This window comes from Scomber japonicus, chromosome 2 (genome assembly GCF_027409825.1).
Source record: "Scomber japonicus isolate fScoJap1 chromosome 2, fScoJap1.pri, whole genome shotgun sequence".
Taxonomy (NCBI): Eukaryota; Metazoa; Chordata; class Actinopteri; order Scombriformes; family Scombridae; genus Scomber; species Scomber japonicus.
This window is the reverse complement of record NC_070579.1, coordinates 36,992,513-37,011,878: the sequence shown is the minus strand read 5'-3', so window position 1 is coordinate 37,011,878 and position 19,366 is coordinate 36,992,513. Positions and strand designations below refer to the sequence as shown.

Here is a 19,366-nt window from a genome sequence, read left to right as displayed (position 1 = left end):
AACAATACAACGGATTCTTCTTACTCTTACTGTAATCATTCTTCCTGTTCAAACTGGACATTGGAAGACCCTCCATAATGCACTTACAATGTAAAATGTTATTACAATACTTCCAGAAACATTATATAAACGTATTCTTCCACCACAGCTCAACAGGGACATCCTAAGAGGGAAATTGATGGTAAAAACAAGTAGCATGCAGGCAGATGGATTGTGGCACTGTAATCTCTATAAAACACCACAGCAACAACACTGTCCAGCGACCGGCCTGGGAGGTTTATTTTGTGTGCGATGGCACTGAGCGCACCCTGAAGTCGTGCTTCTCACCACGCAGAAGAGTGCAGGGGAAAAATCTGACGGCCTCCAGCATAGAGGTGGTCTGCTCAGGTAACATAGGGAAAACGTTGTATTTTCATGTCAAATCACAACAGTTTTACTATTTTGTCAATCAAGTATCCACATCAAATATTTACCCAAATCCTTCATAGCACCGTTTTAGCAGCAGAAAAGTTGAGCAACCGCTCTTCACCTTTGTAAACACATTTTTTGAGCGAAAAGGGTGCATGAACAAAACTTATTAACTTATAAACTTAACAGCTGTAAAAACACTCCAAATGTTGTTCTTTTCTCCTGAAATTTGATGACTTGTCCTAAAATGCAGTTAATTCAACATTGGATTTCTGATGAACTAGAATGATCATTATGCTATTTAATAAATTTACATCAAAAACCCAAACTGCTTATCCTCTCTAGAGGGTCGCAGGGGGGCTGGAGCCAATCCCAGCTGTCGCTGGGTGAGAGGTGGGATACACCCTGGACAGGTCACCAGTCCGTCATAGGGCTAACCTATTGAGACAAACAGCCGTTCACACCTGTGGACAATTTAGAATCTCCAATGCACCTAAGCTGCATGTCTTTAGTCTGTGGGAGGAAGCTGGAGAACCCGGAAAGAACCCATGCAGACATGAGGAGAACATGAGGCGACAGTGCTAACTACTGCACCACCATGCCACCTGATTTCAGTTGTCACTTATTACACATAGAATCCCATTTCACTGAAATATACCAAACAACATTATTTAACTGCAAAAGACATTTTATGCCACAATTTTATCATTTAACTGATTTTTTCTGTAAATTCCCCTGAAAATCTACAAATAATGTTATTTTATTTGATCACTTTGGCATTTAAACTGTATTACATGGCTTTTTGTATTAGGGTTTTTTGTGTTTAAACTACAGTATTCTTCTTTCTTTAAAAAATAATAATTTTAATTCAAATTCAAATTTTGTTTGGTTTAGTATTTAGTATTTTACTGTAAAGTAAACAATGCTCCAATATATTTACATTTACAGACTTTTTTTTTTACAATACACTCTCTCTGCTCTATGAAACATGAAATCAAGTTTTAATCCCAAATCTATCGATCAGTCAGATTGACTATTGATGCATTTAAAATAGATCTGTGATTGATGCTAAAAAGATTGCTTTACATCTACTTTTAAATCTGACATATGAGCTTTGAAAAATTGCAAACCAGTCTTAGTAGCAGCTTTATTGCAAAATGAAAGACTGATTTGTTGGATTCTGTCCGATGATCTATCTATGTTTTATCAGATTAATACTATATAAGATTTTCAGCAGAGAGAAGTTTGTTTATTCCTGCTTTCAGTGTTGTAATTGTACCGGCACTCTCCTTCTTCTTTGCTTGCAGACATCCTGCATAAGCCGAGTATAACTACCATTTCTGGGCCGTCTTTTACTGAGGATGGAGTGCAGATGATGATCATGGGCCACATCATCATCGTCAATTGCTCTGTGGAGCCACAATACCCCGGAGGTCACTTCAGCCTTAAAATCAACAGTCTCAACCAAACCCACAGCCTGACCCAGCCAGCTGTCAATCACTCTGCCATCTTCACAATTACTGTGACTGAAGGGAACTACAGCTGTGTTTATCACAACTTTCTTTTCAATCATAACTTCTCCTCTGAGAGCCTGAGCCTCCCTATCAAAGTCACAGGTAGGAGAATAGAATTTTTAAATGTCTTTGCAAATCATTCAGATACTTCTTATAAGCTTTGTTATATATGATCACCATAGTTATAAACAATACAACAAATGATTTGTTAGATGTGTTTTCTAACTTACTTAGACTATAAAAATCTCATGTTGGACGACGGGAGAGATGAGGACAGCACCTGCTCTGGAAAGGTTCTGGTGAATGTAGAGCTTGAGCCATTACCGTTGAGTGCAGAGTCTACACTGTGGGACCTGAAGCACGCCTCTGTGGTGTGTAGACAGCTGGGCTGTGGTTCTGCCGTCTCAACCAACAATGTCACTCTTCCCACAAAGGAGAAAATGGCACTTTTTTACTCTGACTGTGATGGATCTGAGTCTGCGCTGCTGGACTGTGGAACTACAGTGGAATGGTTTTCCTCCTCATATGTCCAGGTGAACTGCACAGGTGAGACATTAACAGGCACTAAGATGAACACTAGTGGAGAAACACTCAATCTAAATGAACTCCCAATTCTGTGTTACACCATTTTAGACAACTTAATTCCCACTTATTACCACATGGTTACACTTAATTTTAGAAATGATGGCCAATATGTCTAATTTGAATGAAATTATACCTAATTTATTAGTTAACCTGGAAGGACAATAACGGTTAAAGACCTTTTTTATCTAGCTTGTGCCTTTTGGTTACTCTAATGGTTAAATTACAAATGTTTTTGAAGTGGTTTTTTAGAGTCTTTTTATTAACAATGTTTTTATTTATTTTCATCACAGTGCAGAACATGGTACTATTGAAGGTGCTGTGTCTTTTTTCCAGTTCAGAGCTATCAGACGCTTTGCCTGTAGTATAGCAAAGTTGGTAAATGTGCATTCCCTAGCTCTCAGATTAAGGTCTTCTGAATACAAGTGTAACAAAATTTCAATGGGATTTAATCATAGACTGTATATAAGAACATAAGAATAAGATTTAAGATATAAGATTTAATGGAATGTTTACAGATAAAATGGTTGTAATTTTATGTCTCACCTCCCCCCAGAATTTCCTAATCTTGTCACATTCCCAAATACAGTGAATAAACGTTCCTTAGACTCATTAACTTTAAAACATGTATGTGGTATATCATTGTTGTACCTATGCAGCTTGGCGGGGGTTATGTAGTTCCGCATTAGCCAGTTGCATTGGAGTAATTTTAAATTAGTGTTGGCTGTTTGTGCCTCTTTACAGGTTCTGATCCAGTCATCATTAGACATGTCCAATTTTAATTCTGCCCTCCATGTATCAAGTTTAAATGTTGATGTCTTGTTAGAACCAGATGCAAGCCAGTTGTATATTAGTGAAATCAAACCTTTATTCTTGTTGACAAATTCCTCTAAAGGTGTAAGTGCAGGCATTACCAATGATTTATCTTGCATAGACGAGATAAAACTCTGCAGCTGCAAATATTTAAAGAAATGTTTCTTTGGAATGTTATGTATCTGAGAAATTTCCTCAAATGACATTAGAACATCCTCCTCGTACAGGTCAGATATTTTACTTATCCCTTTTTTTACCCACAATTTGGATTCAGCATCCAACTTGCCTGGTTTAAAGGAGACGTTACCCCAAATTGGGCTAAATTGTGATAGGAAATGTACTATTTTCATGTGTTTTTTACCTTATACCTTATATAGGGCTGGGCGATAAAACGATAACGATACATATCGCAAAATAACTTTTCCTCGATAGAAATATGAGACACACTCGTACATGTTTTGACAGACATAAGAACAGCCAATCATAATTAAGTAGCTGCATCGAACCAATCATGCTGGAATAGAGCCACTCCCAGAGCACACATGCTATTGTTTGGGCTGCAGCAGTGAGAGGCCGTGAACGGAGATCATAAGTGAGAACTCGAGCGACCAGCTGACTGAAAATGAAAACCCAACGACAGATGAAGGTTCAAATGTTGAAGACATGGTCGAAAGGAAGGGCCCGAGAAAAGACAGCAAACACACGTGCACAGTGGCTGTCACCTCATTAACTGGGTTGTAATCATAACAATGACGACTTGGGTGAGTTTGAAGGTGGCCTTCACCAATTGGACAAATAGGCATAATAATAATAATAATAATAATAAAAAATAATGATTACAACTTATATTTATATAGTGCCTTTCATTTCACGTTTGTAGAGGTGAAAGGGAAAAATGTCTGTCACTTGCAACCTGTGCACCGGACAAAAGACCCTCTCCACGTCAGTGGCTAGTAATTCAAACCTAATGAAACACCCAACACAAAGAAGTAACGTAATGAATGACTTTGACATTGATGTAACTCAGTTACTTTTTGGTAGAAGTAATGAGTAACTATAAGTAATTGCCCAACACTGCCTGTTTATACAACTGGTTCAGATGTTTTCTTCTGTACATCTGACAGAAAATAAATATTTCAATCAAAAATAATATTCTGATGTCTTTAAAACTCACTTATGAGTAACGGAACATTTAAGCTTGACAAAAATAGTAATTTGATTTATTTTTATTATTTATTTATATATCGATATTGACTGATATGAAAAGAATGATCGTATCGGGATTTTTTCCTTTATCGCCCAGCCCTAACCACATCTTAACCATATTTATTACAATAGGATGGGCTGTATTCATTCTCAGATATATTAGTTCAGCTTAGTACAGATCTAAATGTAATGGTATCTGAGCACATTGTGATTCTATGTCCATCCATGATGTCATATCAACAGAAAAATAGAACTTCAGGGTACTCAGCTGTGCTGCAAGGTATTACCAACAGAGGTTAGGACACTTCAACACCCCGCATCAAACGGAAGGTACAACAGAGATAGGCGAACTCTAGGACATTTTTTATTCAATATACATTTTCTGATGAGTGGTGTTATTTTCTCAAACATTCCTTCAGGTGGCGCCAAAGGGATATTTTGGAATAAATATAAAAATGTAGGTAGTATATTCATTTTTAAAATATGTATTCTTCCTATTGGAAAAATAGTCAATAAAATCCATCTTACTAGATATTTGAGTGTTGAGTCCACTACAGGTTCATAATTTATTGATGCTATATTTTCTAACTGAGGTACTAGCTTAATACCCAAATAAGTAAACCCAGTTGAGATTTTAAAAGCAAAATGTTGGCCAGAATCATGAACCTCATTTTCGTGAAGCAACATAAGTGAAGATTTTGAAGTGTTCAATTTATATCCAGAAATATTACCAAACAAGCCTAACACATCTAACAATGCAGGTTTAGAGGTGTCTAATTGTTTTAAAAATAAAATTATGTCATCCCTGAATTAATAGCTATTTTGTGATCTGTGTTGCCAATTGTAATTCCCTGTATTAAAATGACATTCAACACCTGCTATAATTTGATACACATTTTAACAGGAATTTACCATAAAATAAGCTACAAAATATTAAGTAATTCAACATAGCATCAATCCAGTAACTATTCCTATTGAAGGATCAGTATCGATTTGAATGTTTTTCATTTCTTCACTTTTTCTAAACTTGCAAATAATATCCTTACTGGCTCACTAATTCACAACATTTATCTTGGATGCCTCATATAAAAGGCCCTCTGTGCACTACATGTATCTGATCGTATACATCAGATTTTAACACTGATGTAGAGCTCTCTTGTATCAAATATAATTCACTTGGCGTTACAGAGTTAACTGTGTTCCAACGTTAACACTGTTCAAAACCAGACTGTAAAAGAATTCATTTTCTCTTGTAAATTTTATTATCATATATGTGTGTGTGTGTATATATATATATATATATATATATATATATATATATATATATATAAATGTGTGTGTGTGTGTGTGTGTGTGTGTACACACACGTATATGATGTACTCACTTACTTGAAGCAACTGTCACACAGTTCAGGCAAATTTTAAATAACTCTTTCTGCTGTGTCTTTTCAGGTCAGCAGGGGGCACCAGGCATGAAATGAGAGTGTGAAGCTGTGATATTTGAAACCTGGATGTTCTTCTAAGATGCAGTAAGACTTCTGTAATCTACATTATAGTAGTTTCATTATCAGAGTGGATTGAAATGATGAACTCCAGATGCTTAAAAGATGAAATGAGACTCTTGTTTTATAACATGTTGAGCTTTTGTTCCAGTGTTTTCAGATCTCTTCATTTCTTGTTGTGTATTCAGTTGTATTTGTCTCCTTGTTTATAAAATGTGCTGATCAAATAAAAGGTATCTTGTGTTGCCATGGAGTCTATATTTATTCAGATCGGTGATCTGTGTAGTAAATGTGGTTTGAATAAAGAACATGAATGCGTACTATTTATCACACCAGGTAAGACAATCACAGAGGTGAAGCCTGAAGTATCAACGCTGCCATGTTTTTAACTCGTACTTACTATGCACTACTTCCTTCAAAGTGTGGGACATCACAACTAGTTTGGAGCCAGTTGCAACCAAGTATGCAGCTTATGGGAGTGATGTGTGAGTGTGCACACACTCTGAGAATGGACTTTACAATGTCCTTGCACCTGTAGGCCTGTCACAATCTTATCATACAATAATTATCAACATCATCATGTCTATATATGGACTTATCATATGATACATGGACATGATCTTGATCATTTTTTGACCTCAATATTGCCACACTTCACATTAACAGCTAAGAGTCTATTCATGTCACATTAGCTAAACAAGTAGTGTCCTCCATTCCTCACTGTGTAGTCCTGAGTGGAGACTGCAGAAGCGAGCATTTCTGCTTATATGGAATTAAACAGTTATATGGTTTACTTGACTTGACATAATAACCCCAAATTATAATTTAATATTGAGAACAATTGTATTGCATTACCTTTATTTAATATTTAATATAAAAAGTTATAATGTAAGATCATACGAAACTAGTTGATATGGTGTTTTATTGAGAATTTGAGGATTTTTAAGCAAGTTTTTATGGTTACACCACTTAGACATTTTTGCCATAATCCTCTAATATATTCTCTTAAAATGGATTAAAAGCAGAAATTTTATGCTGGATCCACAAAAAAGAATGTGTGCAAGTTATTCATATTCAAATTTGAACCCTTTTACCTACTTCATGTCATTGACCTGTATCTAGTAACCACAAAGTCTACATCTTAGAGACATCATTGCTGCAGGTAAACATGAGAAAATGCTATTTGTGTCATCTGTTTTTGTTACACATTGGAAAACTTGCTATAAAAGATGAAATAAAAGGAATGCAATGCAACGTACTGAAAATATCTACATTTTGCATTTCAGTCTCTTTTCATTATAGAGTAGAGAATAAATAACTAAAGTTTTTATTTCCAAAAATGACTCACATGAACACATGCATGTTCCAGCAAGTTAGAGACACTTTCACAGCCACTGTTAAACTTTAGAGTTGCAGGCTGAAACAAATCTTTGCATGCCAGAGAAAAGGTTAATTTAAAAAAAGAGAAAAGATAAACCAGAGAAAAGGTCATTTGTCATGTTGGTGAGGCAGCCGACTATAAGCTGTAGAAACGTCTGTTTAAACTACAGTGTTGTTCTTACAAGAGTGCAGAGGACAATCCTGCTGTGTTGACTGAGTGAGCTACCTAAAGTCAATCTGATTACATGACATCAGAGCAGAATTCAATATGCTGTCAAGTCAGTGGTTAGTGGTTTTCAAATGGCCATTTGTAGGATTTTGTTGTTTTGTTCTGCTAACAGAGACCTCAGGAGCAAGTCAGTCTAATGGTGAGTAACTGCTAAAATACTAGTGTGCTTATACTGGCAATAACAAGACCATTAAGTGTGAAAATGGAATGGATTACCTTACATACATTATACAGTACTGATGTTGTAATCTGCATCCATGTGATTTTCTTATAGTGTTGATTTGAAGGTGAAGTCAGCAGTGAGTGTATGTTTTAATGAGACTGACTCAGTCTGCTGAAGCCAAGGGCAAGACAGTTTCATATGTGCCATTCTTACCTACGGGATGAAGCCCTGTTGTACTTGCTTGTAGATTTAACTTCTTAAACATCAGAGCAAAATATATTTCTACTGTGTGACCTGAAAGCAGATCAGTCGATAGAAATATGTTACACATTTTTAAAAAAGACATCTAAAATACATGTCATACTTATGCTTGTGTTATGCACACAAAACAAAATAATGGACACACTGATTAATGAAAGTATGAAGCAGAAACAGCTTCATACATTACATTTAACGTCTTCAACCCTTAGTGCAAAACATGTTTCTACTGACTGACCTGTTGGCAGAAGTTTTAAAAGATCTGGTCAATATGCCAAAGTTTTCAAAGGCACAAAATATAGCAGGCAGAATTTTGGGTAAATATGTATAAAAATGGTGCTAAAGACATTTTACAATAAGTTATGTTAGCTCTTAATTGTGTGAATGTAGTGTAAATGCTGAAAAACAGCTGGCAGCACTAACACTCTGTTCTTGACAAAATGCAAATATAGCGGTTCAGTTTGATGACTTGATGCAAACAAAGCAAAATAATGGACACCATGATTTTGCAGAAACAAATCAACAGACTGTGTATGAGTTCTGGCATCTGTATTGCTTTCTGGTTAAATACAAATGTGAAATTAAATGCAGCTGTGACTTTGACAGTTCACTGCTTTATTTTGTTCTCTCTCTGTTCAGACCCTGTTGATGCGCGGCTGGTTGAAGGAGGCAGCCGCTGCTCCGGCAGGCTGGAAATGAAGTATGAGGGAACGTGGAAAACATTGACTTTCAAAGTCACGGGGTCTACAAGTGCAACTAAGATCAAGATTGCACAAGTGGCGTGCAGACAGATGGGTTGCGGCTCTGCAATCTCCATAACACACAATGTCAACCACGTTAACCAGCGTCCAGCATGGGAGATAGAGATGATGTGTGATGGCACTGAGCGCACCCTGAGGGAGTGCAGAGACACCAATTCACGCAGAAGAGTGGGGAGGACATTCGAGACGGAATCCAGCCAGGAGGTGATCTGTTCAGGTAACACAGGAAAAATGTTTCCTTATTGATTTGTATTTTCATGTCATATTATAAATATCAGTTTTAAAACTCTGTTCCCAATCAATTTTCCACATCAAATATTTATCCAAATCTCTCATAGTTCCATTTTAGCAGCAGAAAAGTTCTTCTACCACTCTTCACCCTTTTAAACAAACTTCTCAAGAGAACTGGATGCATGAACAAAACTTAATTTAATCATGTGGCTCTCACTCTCTCCCTCTCTCTGGTGGTTGTTTACAGACTCTGTGAGGTTTGGGAATGGAAATTCTGTTTGCTCTGGCAGTTTGAACGTAAAGTCTGACAACGGTTGGGCCCCAGTGTGTGAGGAGGGCTTTGACTCCGAGGCTCAGAAGGTGGTCTGCAAGGAGTTTGGCTGCGGGCCTCCAACGGTCTCTAAGGATTCATCTACACCTGAAGGAGTGCCGGCCTTACTGAAAAAGTTCCAGTGCAAAGGCAATGAGGCTCGTCTCCAGGACTGTGCCAGCTCAACCCACAAGTGCAAACAAGCTCCTGCCATAACATGCCAGGGTGCTGTACACATCTATCATGTTTGTTGAGTTCATGTGAAGTGGTGAACCATGCTGGTACACATACCGTATTTTATGCAAGAACAAGCTCTGCCTTTTCCATGTGATATATTAACAGTATCGAATAATAATTACTTGAATTTTACATTGATATCCAGTGTAATTACATAAATCACAGCAAGTTCATTGTACTAAACACGCTTAACATGATAACTCCACTAGGGAAGTCCATTTTTTCATGGTCAACTAATCGGTGGGTATAACCGACAACGAATATTGGCTGCTTGCCTACATTCACAGGAGTTAAATAGATACTGCATCAAAAAAATACATTTTAATATTCAAAACAAACAACAAGCTTTAAGTGTTCCAACTGTTGACATAGTTTGATGATTACTGTCAGGTCCGTCTCCCTCAGTTACCGCCACAGCAGTCAACAGTTTTTCCACGCTGGACTTTTGTGTGGCTTTGTCTGCATCATGTTCCATCCTATCAGCTGGCTAGCATGCTAATTTACTACCGAGTCAAAGTAGCCGAGGACATAAGTAAAAATTCACTCTGTGTCAGATTCTACTTCAAAATGAAATGGAGGTGGTTTACAAAAACTTAGAGCTCCTCCTAGTGGCTGAAGTGAAAATTGCTCTCCAGTAATGAACCCTTCATACTACACTATGCAACTGTCTTGATTAAAGTTTTTCAATAAAAAGTAGAGGAACTAAGGGCACGACTTGTAGTGTGAAGGTGCAAAAGGTCCACAATATACTGCAGAGCCTGGTCATGTAGGGTTCCATAAGTGAGCACCAAAATTTTGAAATGAATCTTGAATGGTGACCAGTAAAAACACTAGGGGGCAGCATGTGTGGAGAGAGCACATGCCACCTCACACCAAGACCAAAGAGCCTTGGTCCAGGTTCTCTAAAGTTGTTTTTAAATGCAAACAATACACAGAGTACAAGAAACCTATTGGCAGATGTGCACTGACTCTTTCGTCTCTGTCCAGGTTCTTATGATGTGAGACTGGTCGGAGGAGAGACATGTGAAGGCATACTGGAAGGAAAGCTTGAAGGTGAGTGGAGGCCCTTGGCTGGCAGTCTGGCTCTCTGGAAAGCAGAACACTTCAACAACGTTTGTGAAAAACTGGGCTGTGGATCTGTACTCTCAACATTGAAACATAATCGGTATGGAAGAGTGTGGGAGCTGTCATGCTGGGAAAGTCACACCAATTCCTCATTTTGTAAGACCTGGATGCCGCAGTTTTCACACAAGTCAATGACTGTGACTTGTGCAGGTAATTATAAAATTCTGGTACATATATATCTTTGCAATCTGCAATTCAGATTGAGTTTGCCTTCAGCTTTTAACAACCCTCTACCTCCTTCTCTCCCACTCTCTCTGTCTCTCTCTCTCTCTCCAGAAAATGTGAGACTTGTGGGAGGACTTGACAGATGTTCAGGCAAGCTGGAGATCAAGTCTGGTCCGTCATGGGCATCAGTGTGTCAGCAATCCTTCACGACAGAGAATGCACAAGTTACCTGTGCTGAACTTGGATGTGGGTTTCTATATAGTTACCATTCAAAGCATTACAGCAATGCAGAACAGGCCACGAGTCTGGTCTTTAAATGTAGAGGCAAAGAGAAGCATCTTCTGGATTGTCCCACAGACACACGCAGTGCCATGGAAGAGGATTGTGGAGAGTATAGGACTGAGATTAACTGCAGAGGTACAAAATAATACAAAGTTATCCAGCATGTGATGCTTTGGATATATTATTTGACATTCAAATGGCCGTCTTTTTGTCTTTGCAGAACGTGGAGAGGAGCCTCATATGGACATACACACACTGGACCAGGATTTTGGGTACAGATCTGAGGTTGTTAAGGGCCAACGCTTTGCGATCTCTTGTTCCACTGGTTCACTTTACAAACCATTCTCCATGCGCCTCAGATATGAGGTTGACAGTGACCAAGCTGTTGAGTGGATCCAACCAACTGTTGGTAAAACTGCCATGTTCTTCTTCCCTGCTGCAGAGGATGCACACCAAGGGTACTACAACTGCGATTACAACTATGAATTCAAGCCAGATTTTTTCTCCAAACAGCAGTTACTGTATGTCACTGTGACAGGTAAATCTGAGTTAATCACAAGCAGCCAAGTGTCCAGTTCATTAAGTATCCAGTCTTTAACATTTTATTTGAATTTTTTAGTAGTAACCCTAACCCCCCCCAACCATAACCCTTACTCTGACCCAATATCTACTGTCTATTGTTGTGTTATATACATAAATATGTAGGCTTTATTTTGATTAGCATCTGACATTGAAGGAGAGTGTCAGGGGGCTGAGACCAGTACTGAACAAAATCAAACTACATCTGGGATTTTCCCTCTGAAAACAGCTTACATAACAGAAACTGTGGGTCTGTTGATATTGGGTAGAAACCTAAATGACAAACATAGCTTAAAATATATCATATCATCAGCAACTACTATTACTGTGAGCTATAGAAACAAGTAGGTTCATCCTTAGGGGGAAAGGTTTTGTTTTTAATATTTTTTCTGGGTTGTAGAGGAGCTGTGGATGGACGGGTGGACTTTGGACTGGGTGATTAGGAAGATAAGCTTTTTTGTGGCAGAGTTTATTAGCCTTTTCTGGCAAACAGCTACCACTATATACAGTGTCACCATTGTCTTGATTGCAGAGCGTCATGATGTGAGGTTGGTGGATGGACACAGCCGCTGCGCTGGCAGGCTGGAGGTGGAGCATCAGAAAAAGTGGAGCTCAGTGAGTTACCAGCACTCCTGGAGTCTGAAGGAAGCAGCTATTGTGTGCAGGCAGCTCAGCTGCGGCGCGGCTGTTTCAACCAGCAAAGTTGACAACTCACCTGAAGTTTTGAGTGCGTGGCGCTTCTATTCTGATTGTGATGGCTCTGAGCGTGCTCTGATGGAGTGTGGGGTGGTGAAGAAGTGGTCTTCCTCTTCGACAATTGAAGTGGTCTGTACAGGTGAGAGTAGCAGCAGCATTTGTCTTTACATTTAGTTGAGGATGCTTTGAGATACAGACAATGGATGTGTTTAGTTCTGCCTCCATAAACCTAACCCAAACTGATTGTCACAATCTGCTGTAACATTTACCTGCAACTCTGGTAAATTTCCTTTCACCTAATATGAAGCTTCAGCCGTCCAAATGAGTCAAATCAAGTAGATATGTTTCAATGTTACGGCCTTTCTAGTGCCAAAGTCCCTCTTTTTGTTACTATACTTCCACCACAGGAAACACTAAGAGGGGATTTTATGCTGAACATACTGTAAATGTGTCAGATATCCACTTGATACAACTAACTCAGACTGAAGACTCAAACTTGCAAACCTGTCTTGAGTCTCAGTAGCAACTTTAATTGTAAAATGAAATAAAATGAAGACTGATTTGTTGTATTCCGTCCAATCATCTAAGTTTTATCAGATTAATACTATATTAATACTGCAATACTACCGCTGTTTATTCCTGCTTTCAATGTTATAATTGTACCTGCACTCTCCTGTTTTCTTTCCTGCTTACAGACATTCTGCATAAGCCGAATATAACTATCATCTCTGGGCCGTCTTTTACTAACAGCGAGGGAGGGCAGATGATAAGCATGGGCCACAGCATCACCATCAATTGCTCTATGGAGCCACAATACCCCGGAGGTCACTTCAGCGTTAAAATCAACAGTCTCAACCAAACCCACAGCCTGACCCAGCCAGCTGTCAATCACTCTGCCGTCTTCACATTTACTGTGACTGAAGGGAACTACAGCTGTGTTTATCACAACTTTCTTTTCAATCATAACTTCTCCTCTGAGAGCCTGAGCCTCCTTATGAACATCACAGGTAGGACATTTTTTATTTCCTTGGAAATCAGATACTGTATATAAGCTGTGTTATAAAAATGATACAGTAAGAAATGTTTGTTAGATTCCTACTTGTGTTAACTTACCTGTGCTTTTCCTGCTAAACCCTAACTAGACTATATAGGTGTGATGTTGGACGATGAGGACAGCAGTCCCTGCTCTGGAAAGCTCCTGGTGGATGTCCAGGGTGGGCTAAAATTGTTGAGTGCAGAGTCTATAGTGTGGGACCTGAAGCACGCCTCTGTGGTGTGTAGACAGCTGGGCTGTGGTTCTGCCGTCTCAACCAACAATGTCACTCTTCCCACAAAGGAGAAAATGGCACGTTTTTACTCTGACTGTGATGGATCGGAGTCTGCGCTGCTGGACTGTGGAACTACAGTGGAATGGTTTTCCTCCTCATATGTCCAGGTGAACTGCACAGGTGAGACATTAACAGGCACTAAGATGAACACTAGTGGAGAAACACTCGATCTATAAACACTCCTGAGTCAAAATCTACCTGGTCTGGTTTATATGCTGTAAGGTAGTGGTCATGAACCCTGCTACTGGAGAGCTCCTGCCCTGCATGTTTTAGGTATCTCCCCACTCTAACACACCTGATTCTCCTAATGAACCTGCTATCAAGTTCTTAACAAGCTTCAGCTGCTTGATAACAAGTTAATAATTAGAATCAAGTGTGTTACAGTGGTGGGGAGATACTTATATGTGAAATATGTCTAGTGGGGAGATACCTAAACCTACCCCCCCCCCCCCCTCCCATATTTATAATATGATGTACTCACTTACTTGAACCAACTGTGACAGTTGAGGCAAATTTTAAACTCTTTTAAACTCTTTCTGCTGTGTCTTTTCAGGCCAGCAGGGGGCTCCAAGCATGAAATAAGAGTGCGAAGCTGTGATGTTTGAAACCTGGATGTTCTTCTAAGATGCAGTAAGACTTCTGTAATCTACATTGTAGTAGTTTCATTATCAGAGTGGATTGAAGTGATGAACTCCAGATACTGAAGAGATGAAATGAGACTCTTGTTTTATACAGGAATGTTGAGCTTTTGTTCCAGTTTTTTTCAGATTTTTGGTGTATCATTTCTTGTTGTATATTCAGTTGTATTTGTCTTTGTCTTTGTTTATAAAATGTGCTGATCAAATAAAAGGTATCTTGTGGCCGTGGAGTCCGTGTATTTATTTAGTGCATTTCCAGATCTGTGTAGGAAGTGTGATTTCAATGTAGAACATGAATGTGTACTATTTATCACACCAGAGGCCTATACTACGAAGATGGATTAACATACCCGGGATATCTCTCCGTTACCTGGGTTGATTCATCCAGACATTCGCAATCCTGATAAACTGTACGACGAAGCTGGTTATCAACTCGGTAATTGAACCCAGGGTTTTCCAATCTGGATCACTGCACGCTCACATAAAGGGGAGTTGTTTACAGCGTCTGACCAATCACAAACATGGAGAAACTCTGCAGAGCAGACTACTTTACCATGGAGGAGCAGACAATTATTCTTCGAAATATGAAGAATTCAAACACATCATCCAGTCCAAAAGCAACTCTGTTGCTGCAGCAAAAGCCAGGAAGGAGTGCTGGCAGAAAATTGCTGACTCTGTTAATGTGTAAATTCATGAGATCATACATCCATCCATTCATCCATCCTCTTCTGCTTATCCGGGGTCCGGTCGCGGGGGCAGCAGCCTATGTAGGGAAGCCCAGACTTCCCTCTCCCCAGCCACTTCGTCCAGCTCTTCCCGGGGGATCCCGAGGTGTTCCCAGGCCAGCCGAGAGACATAGTCTCTCCAGCGTGTCCTGGGTCTTCCCCGGGGGCTCCTACCGGTGGGACATGCCCTGAACACCTCACCAGGGAGGCGTCTGGGAGGCATCCTGATTAGATGCCCGAGCCACCTCATCTGGCTCCTCTCGATGCGGAGGAGCAGCGGGTCTACTCCGAGCTCCCTCCGGATAACTGAGCTTCTCACCCTATCTCTAAGGGAGAGCCCAGCCACCCTATGGAGGAAGCTCATTTCGGCTGCTTGTACCCGCCATCTTGTTCTTTCGGTCACTACCCAAAGCTCATGACCAGAGGTGAGGGTAGGAACGAAGATCGACTGGTAAATCGAGAGCTTTGCCTTTCGGCTCAGCTCTCTCTTCACCACGACGGATCTGTGCAGAGTCCGCATTACTGCAGACGCTGCACCGATCCGCCTGTCGATCTCCCGCTCCATCCTTCCCTCACTCGTGAACAAGACCCCGAGGTACTTGAACTCCTCCGCTTGAGGCAGAATCTCATCCCCGACCCGAAGAGTGCACTCCACCCTTTTCCGGTTGAGGACCATGGCCTCGGATTTGGAGTTGCTGATTCTCATCCCGGCCACCTCACACGGCTGCGAACCGATCCAGTGAGAGCTGGAGGTCACGGTCTGATGGAGCCAACAGGACCACATCATCTGCAAAAAGCAGTGACCCAAACCTGAGGTCACCAAACCGGACCCCCTCCACACCCTGTCTGCGCCTAGAAATCATGTCCATAAAAATTATGAACAGGATCGGTGACAAAGGGCAGCCCTGGCGGAGTCCAACCCTCACTGGAAACAAGTCCGACTTATTGCCGGCAATGTGGACCAATCTCTCATACCAGTCATACAGGGAACGGACGGCCCTTATCAGGGGGTCCGATACCCCGTATTCCCGGAGAACCCCCCACAGGATTCTCCAAGTCCACAAAACACATGTGGACTGGTTGGACAATCTCCCATGCACCCTCAAGGATCCTGCAGAGGGTGTAAAGGGTGTAGAGCTGGTCCACTGTTCCACAGCCTGGACGAAAACCACACTACTCCTCCTGAATCCGAGGTTCAACTTTTCGACGGACCCTCCTCTCCAGCACCCCTGAATAGACCTTACCAGGGAGGCTGAGGGGTGTGATTCCCCTGTAAAAGAGGGACCAACACCCCAGTCTGCCAATCCAGAGGCACTGCCCCCGATGTCCACGCGACGCTACAGAGTCGTGTCAACCATGACATCCCCACAACATCCAGCGGGGCGGATCTTATCCACCCCTGGGGCCCTCCCACCGAGGAGTTTTTTAACCACCTCGGCGACCTCCACCCCAGAGGAGAGCCCACACCCGAATCCCCCGGCCCTGCTTCCTTACCGGAAGGCGTGTCGGTGGGATTGAGGAGGTCTTCGAAGTACTCCTTCCAACGATCCACAATGTCCCGAGTCGAGGTCAGCAGCACACCGTCCCCACCGTACACAGTGTTTATGGCACACTGCTTCATACAGATCATACAATATTAATGAATTGGACAATATAAACGGACAGCAGTCTGATCACACAATGTCGCCTATTACGGCACAGACGTTTCAGGCAGAGCGCTTCCTCAGTGCCCTTCCTTTCATAGAGACATTAAGTTAGTTTAATATTCAACATTCAAAATATAAACCTATTTTGCGCTTTAATCATTTGAGTGAATGATGTCAAACCAACTGTATAACATACAGACTAATATCCCTCACGTGCCTCAAGGATTGTTTTTTTAATATATATTTTGGTCACTTAAAAAATTGCATCTATCCCCAAAAACTCATTCTCTCCTAAGCGCTCCTCTCACCAATGTTGACAGGATCTTTTAAGAATGGGCAGGTCATTTTCTAAGAGAACTGATTGGTCAGGAGGTGGTGCTTTTATACTCATTGATCTCTTATCCAGAACATAACCTGCTCCGGAGCAGAGGGGTATTGCACGAAACCAGGATAAGGGATTAAGCCGGGATATGTTAGTTATCCTGGCTGAATTTAGCCTCAAGTCGGTTGCATGAAAGCAGGTTAAATTTAACCTGGCCCAGTTACTATGGTGATTTATTCTCTGCAGCTAGCCTGCTCCAGACCAGGCTAACAACCAGGCTAAGATTATTCTCAGGGATTCATCTGGCAGTTCTGTCAATCATGTGACAAATTAATGGGTTTTACAGCATTTCCATGGTCTTTCTAAATATGTTGCATCATTTTAATTATCCTGCATTAAAATATTACAGATAGACTATATTGTCGTTTCATTAAAGTCTGTTGACTGTTTAATTGCAACAGTCATTTTATAGTCATTCATGTGGTATCATTATTGTATATAATGTACAGTAGATTTACTTTGTACTATTTACTAGCCGATACTCACAATGTTACTTGGCTGCTTCTGAGGCTGAGCAGCATCTGGGTCCTGTTACACATGTTATTTTCTATTAGCATCAAATCACTGACTTCATATCATTATGGGCTAAATGAGCAAGACATTTCCACAAAATTGACATGATACCTCAAGCCTGGAGTCCAGCAACACTGTCTCCTCATCTGCAGAAGTGCATCCTGCAGCTGCAGATGTGTCTTCCCCCTGCCCTACACCTAATTATAATAATTGTTTGCACTTAATTATATTTCCTGAGTAGCATGCACTTTTACTTGCCACATTTAAATCAAAGTGTTTAATTTAATTTAAATCAAAACTGTTGATTAGTGGGCTTGGACAGTAACTTCTTTAGTCCTTTAATTGTAATTTTGACAGTTCTAGTGGAGCACTGTTGTATTAATTGTACTTTTTTTTTTTAAGTATATTTTTGGGCTTTTTGCCTTTGATTTACAGGTTAGTAGAGAGAGACAGGAAAACTGGAGACAGAGAGGGGGCAATGACATGCAGGATAGGAGTGCTTGGAGTTGGTGCGGGATTTAAACCGGGGTCGCCTGCAGCGAGGACTGTAGCCTCAACACATGGGGCGGGTGCGCTACCCACTGAGCTATGCTTAACCCATTAATTGCATATTAACTGTACATTAATTGCACTACTTACGCATTGAGCCGGTCCGCGATTGTCTGCCAGGCTTACTCCCTTTCCTTGATTACAGTGCCTGTGTTGCCTTTTATTCTTATAATTTCTTTAACCTCATCATGAAATTCCATCAGGAGCTGTTGTTCAGCGGCCGTGAAGAATGACGCGCAACACCTTTCCATTTTCCAATCAGTGATTCTGTGATCGATGCCATGGGTCTATTTGAGAATGCCGTGAACATGCACTTATCCCATCTATCTACACCTGGCTTGACATAGCCGCACCTTTTCATCCTGGCTCAGCAAACGTGCAACCGAATAAGCCAAGATGCGCCGGTCAGACTAGATCAAGCTGCGCTTGCTCAGTTATCCTGGATTTCTTTATTCTACTTTTGTGCAATACCCCTCAGGTTAGCCGTTCAGCATAAGTTACCATGGTGATTTATCCCGGTAAGAAGTGAACCAGCGTCGTAGGACGGAAAACCCAGGGTTAACCCTGAAGTTACCTCGATAAGAGAAAATCCAGCTTCGTAGTACAGGCCTCAGGTCTGGCCATAAATTTGATTAGGTGGAAAAATTAACCCCAAAAGTGCCAAAATGTGCTCTCTAGCACCACCTTGAAACGCTTAGACAGCCACTAAGCTAAACCTGATAGGAATGTCGTAGAAAGATCAAGATTGTCTGATCAAGACCTATGAATCACGTGCTGATACCACTGACCTAAATCGATCAGGAAGTGCACAACTTGCCCTTAAATGTGTACACCTATTATACACATATTTGAAAAGCCTGAAAAACCGGCAATAATCACTATATACATATATATATGCATACTGTGTATAGCTATAGACTCCATTTAAAAGTCAAAATGTAGCCACAAGTCCTATCTAGATGTGTGTAATTCTATGTTTTAGAGGACTGCAGTAGATAATGAAGTCAAGCAGTCATCCTGATTCATTTGTGGTCCTAGTGTGCCACCCACTGGAGAAAATTTGTAATGACTCATGATACCCGATAACGAAAAGGTGCCTCAGTTTTGTTTCTAGTTCTAGTTTATTGACTGTATTGTTTTTAGAT

General features: G+C 40.6%; 1 protein-coding gene across 3 annotated transcripts; it reads left to right on the top strand.

The window, feature by feature from the left end:
* On the top strand, positions 1 to 14,622 carry LOC128372721 (antigen WC1.1-like). 3 transcript variants are annotated; one of them, XM_053332872.1, is made up of 11 exons: positions 7,595 to 7,772; positions 8,694 to 9,032; positions 9,294 to 9,581; positions 10,581 to 10,868; positions 10,995 to 11,129; positions 11,241 to 11,300; positions 11,386 to 11,703; positions 12,277 to 12,579; positions 13,136 to 13,447; positions 13,583 to 13,888; positions 14,322 to 14,622. In XM_053332872.1, exons 1-11 carry the CDS (start codon positions 7,673 to 7,675, stop codon positions 14,348 to 14,350), a joined length of 2,478 nt encoding a protein of 825 aa, XP_053188847.1. In that variant the 5' UTR covers positions 7,595 to 7,672; the 3' UTR covers positions 14,351 to 14,622. The 3 variants fall into 3 exon arrangements, with proteins under 3 accessions (XP_053188854.1, XP_053188847.1, XP_053188837.1); XM_053332862.1 differs by having other exon boundaries at positions 10,995 to 11,300; XM_053332879.1 differs by lacking the exons at positions 7,595 to 7,772; positions 8,694 to 9,032 and adding an exon at positions 1 to 387 and having other exon boundaries at positions 10,995 to 11,300.
* Positions 14,623 to 19,366: the final 4,744 nt, after the last annotated feature.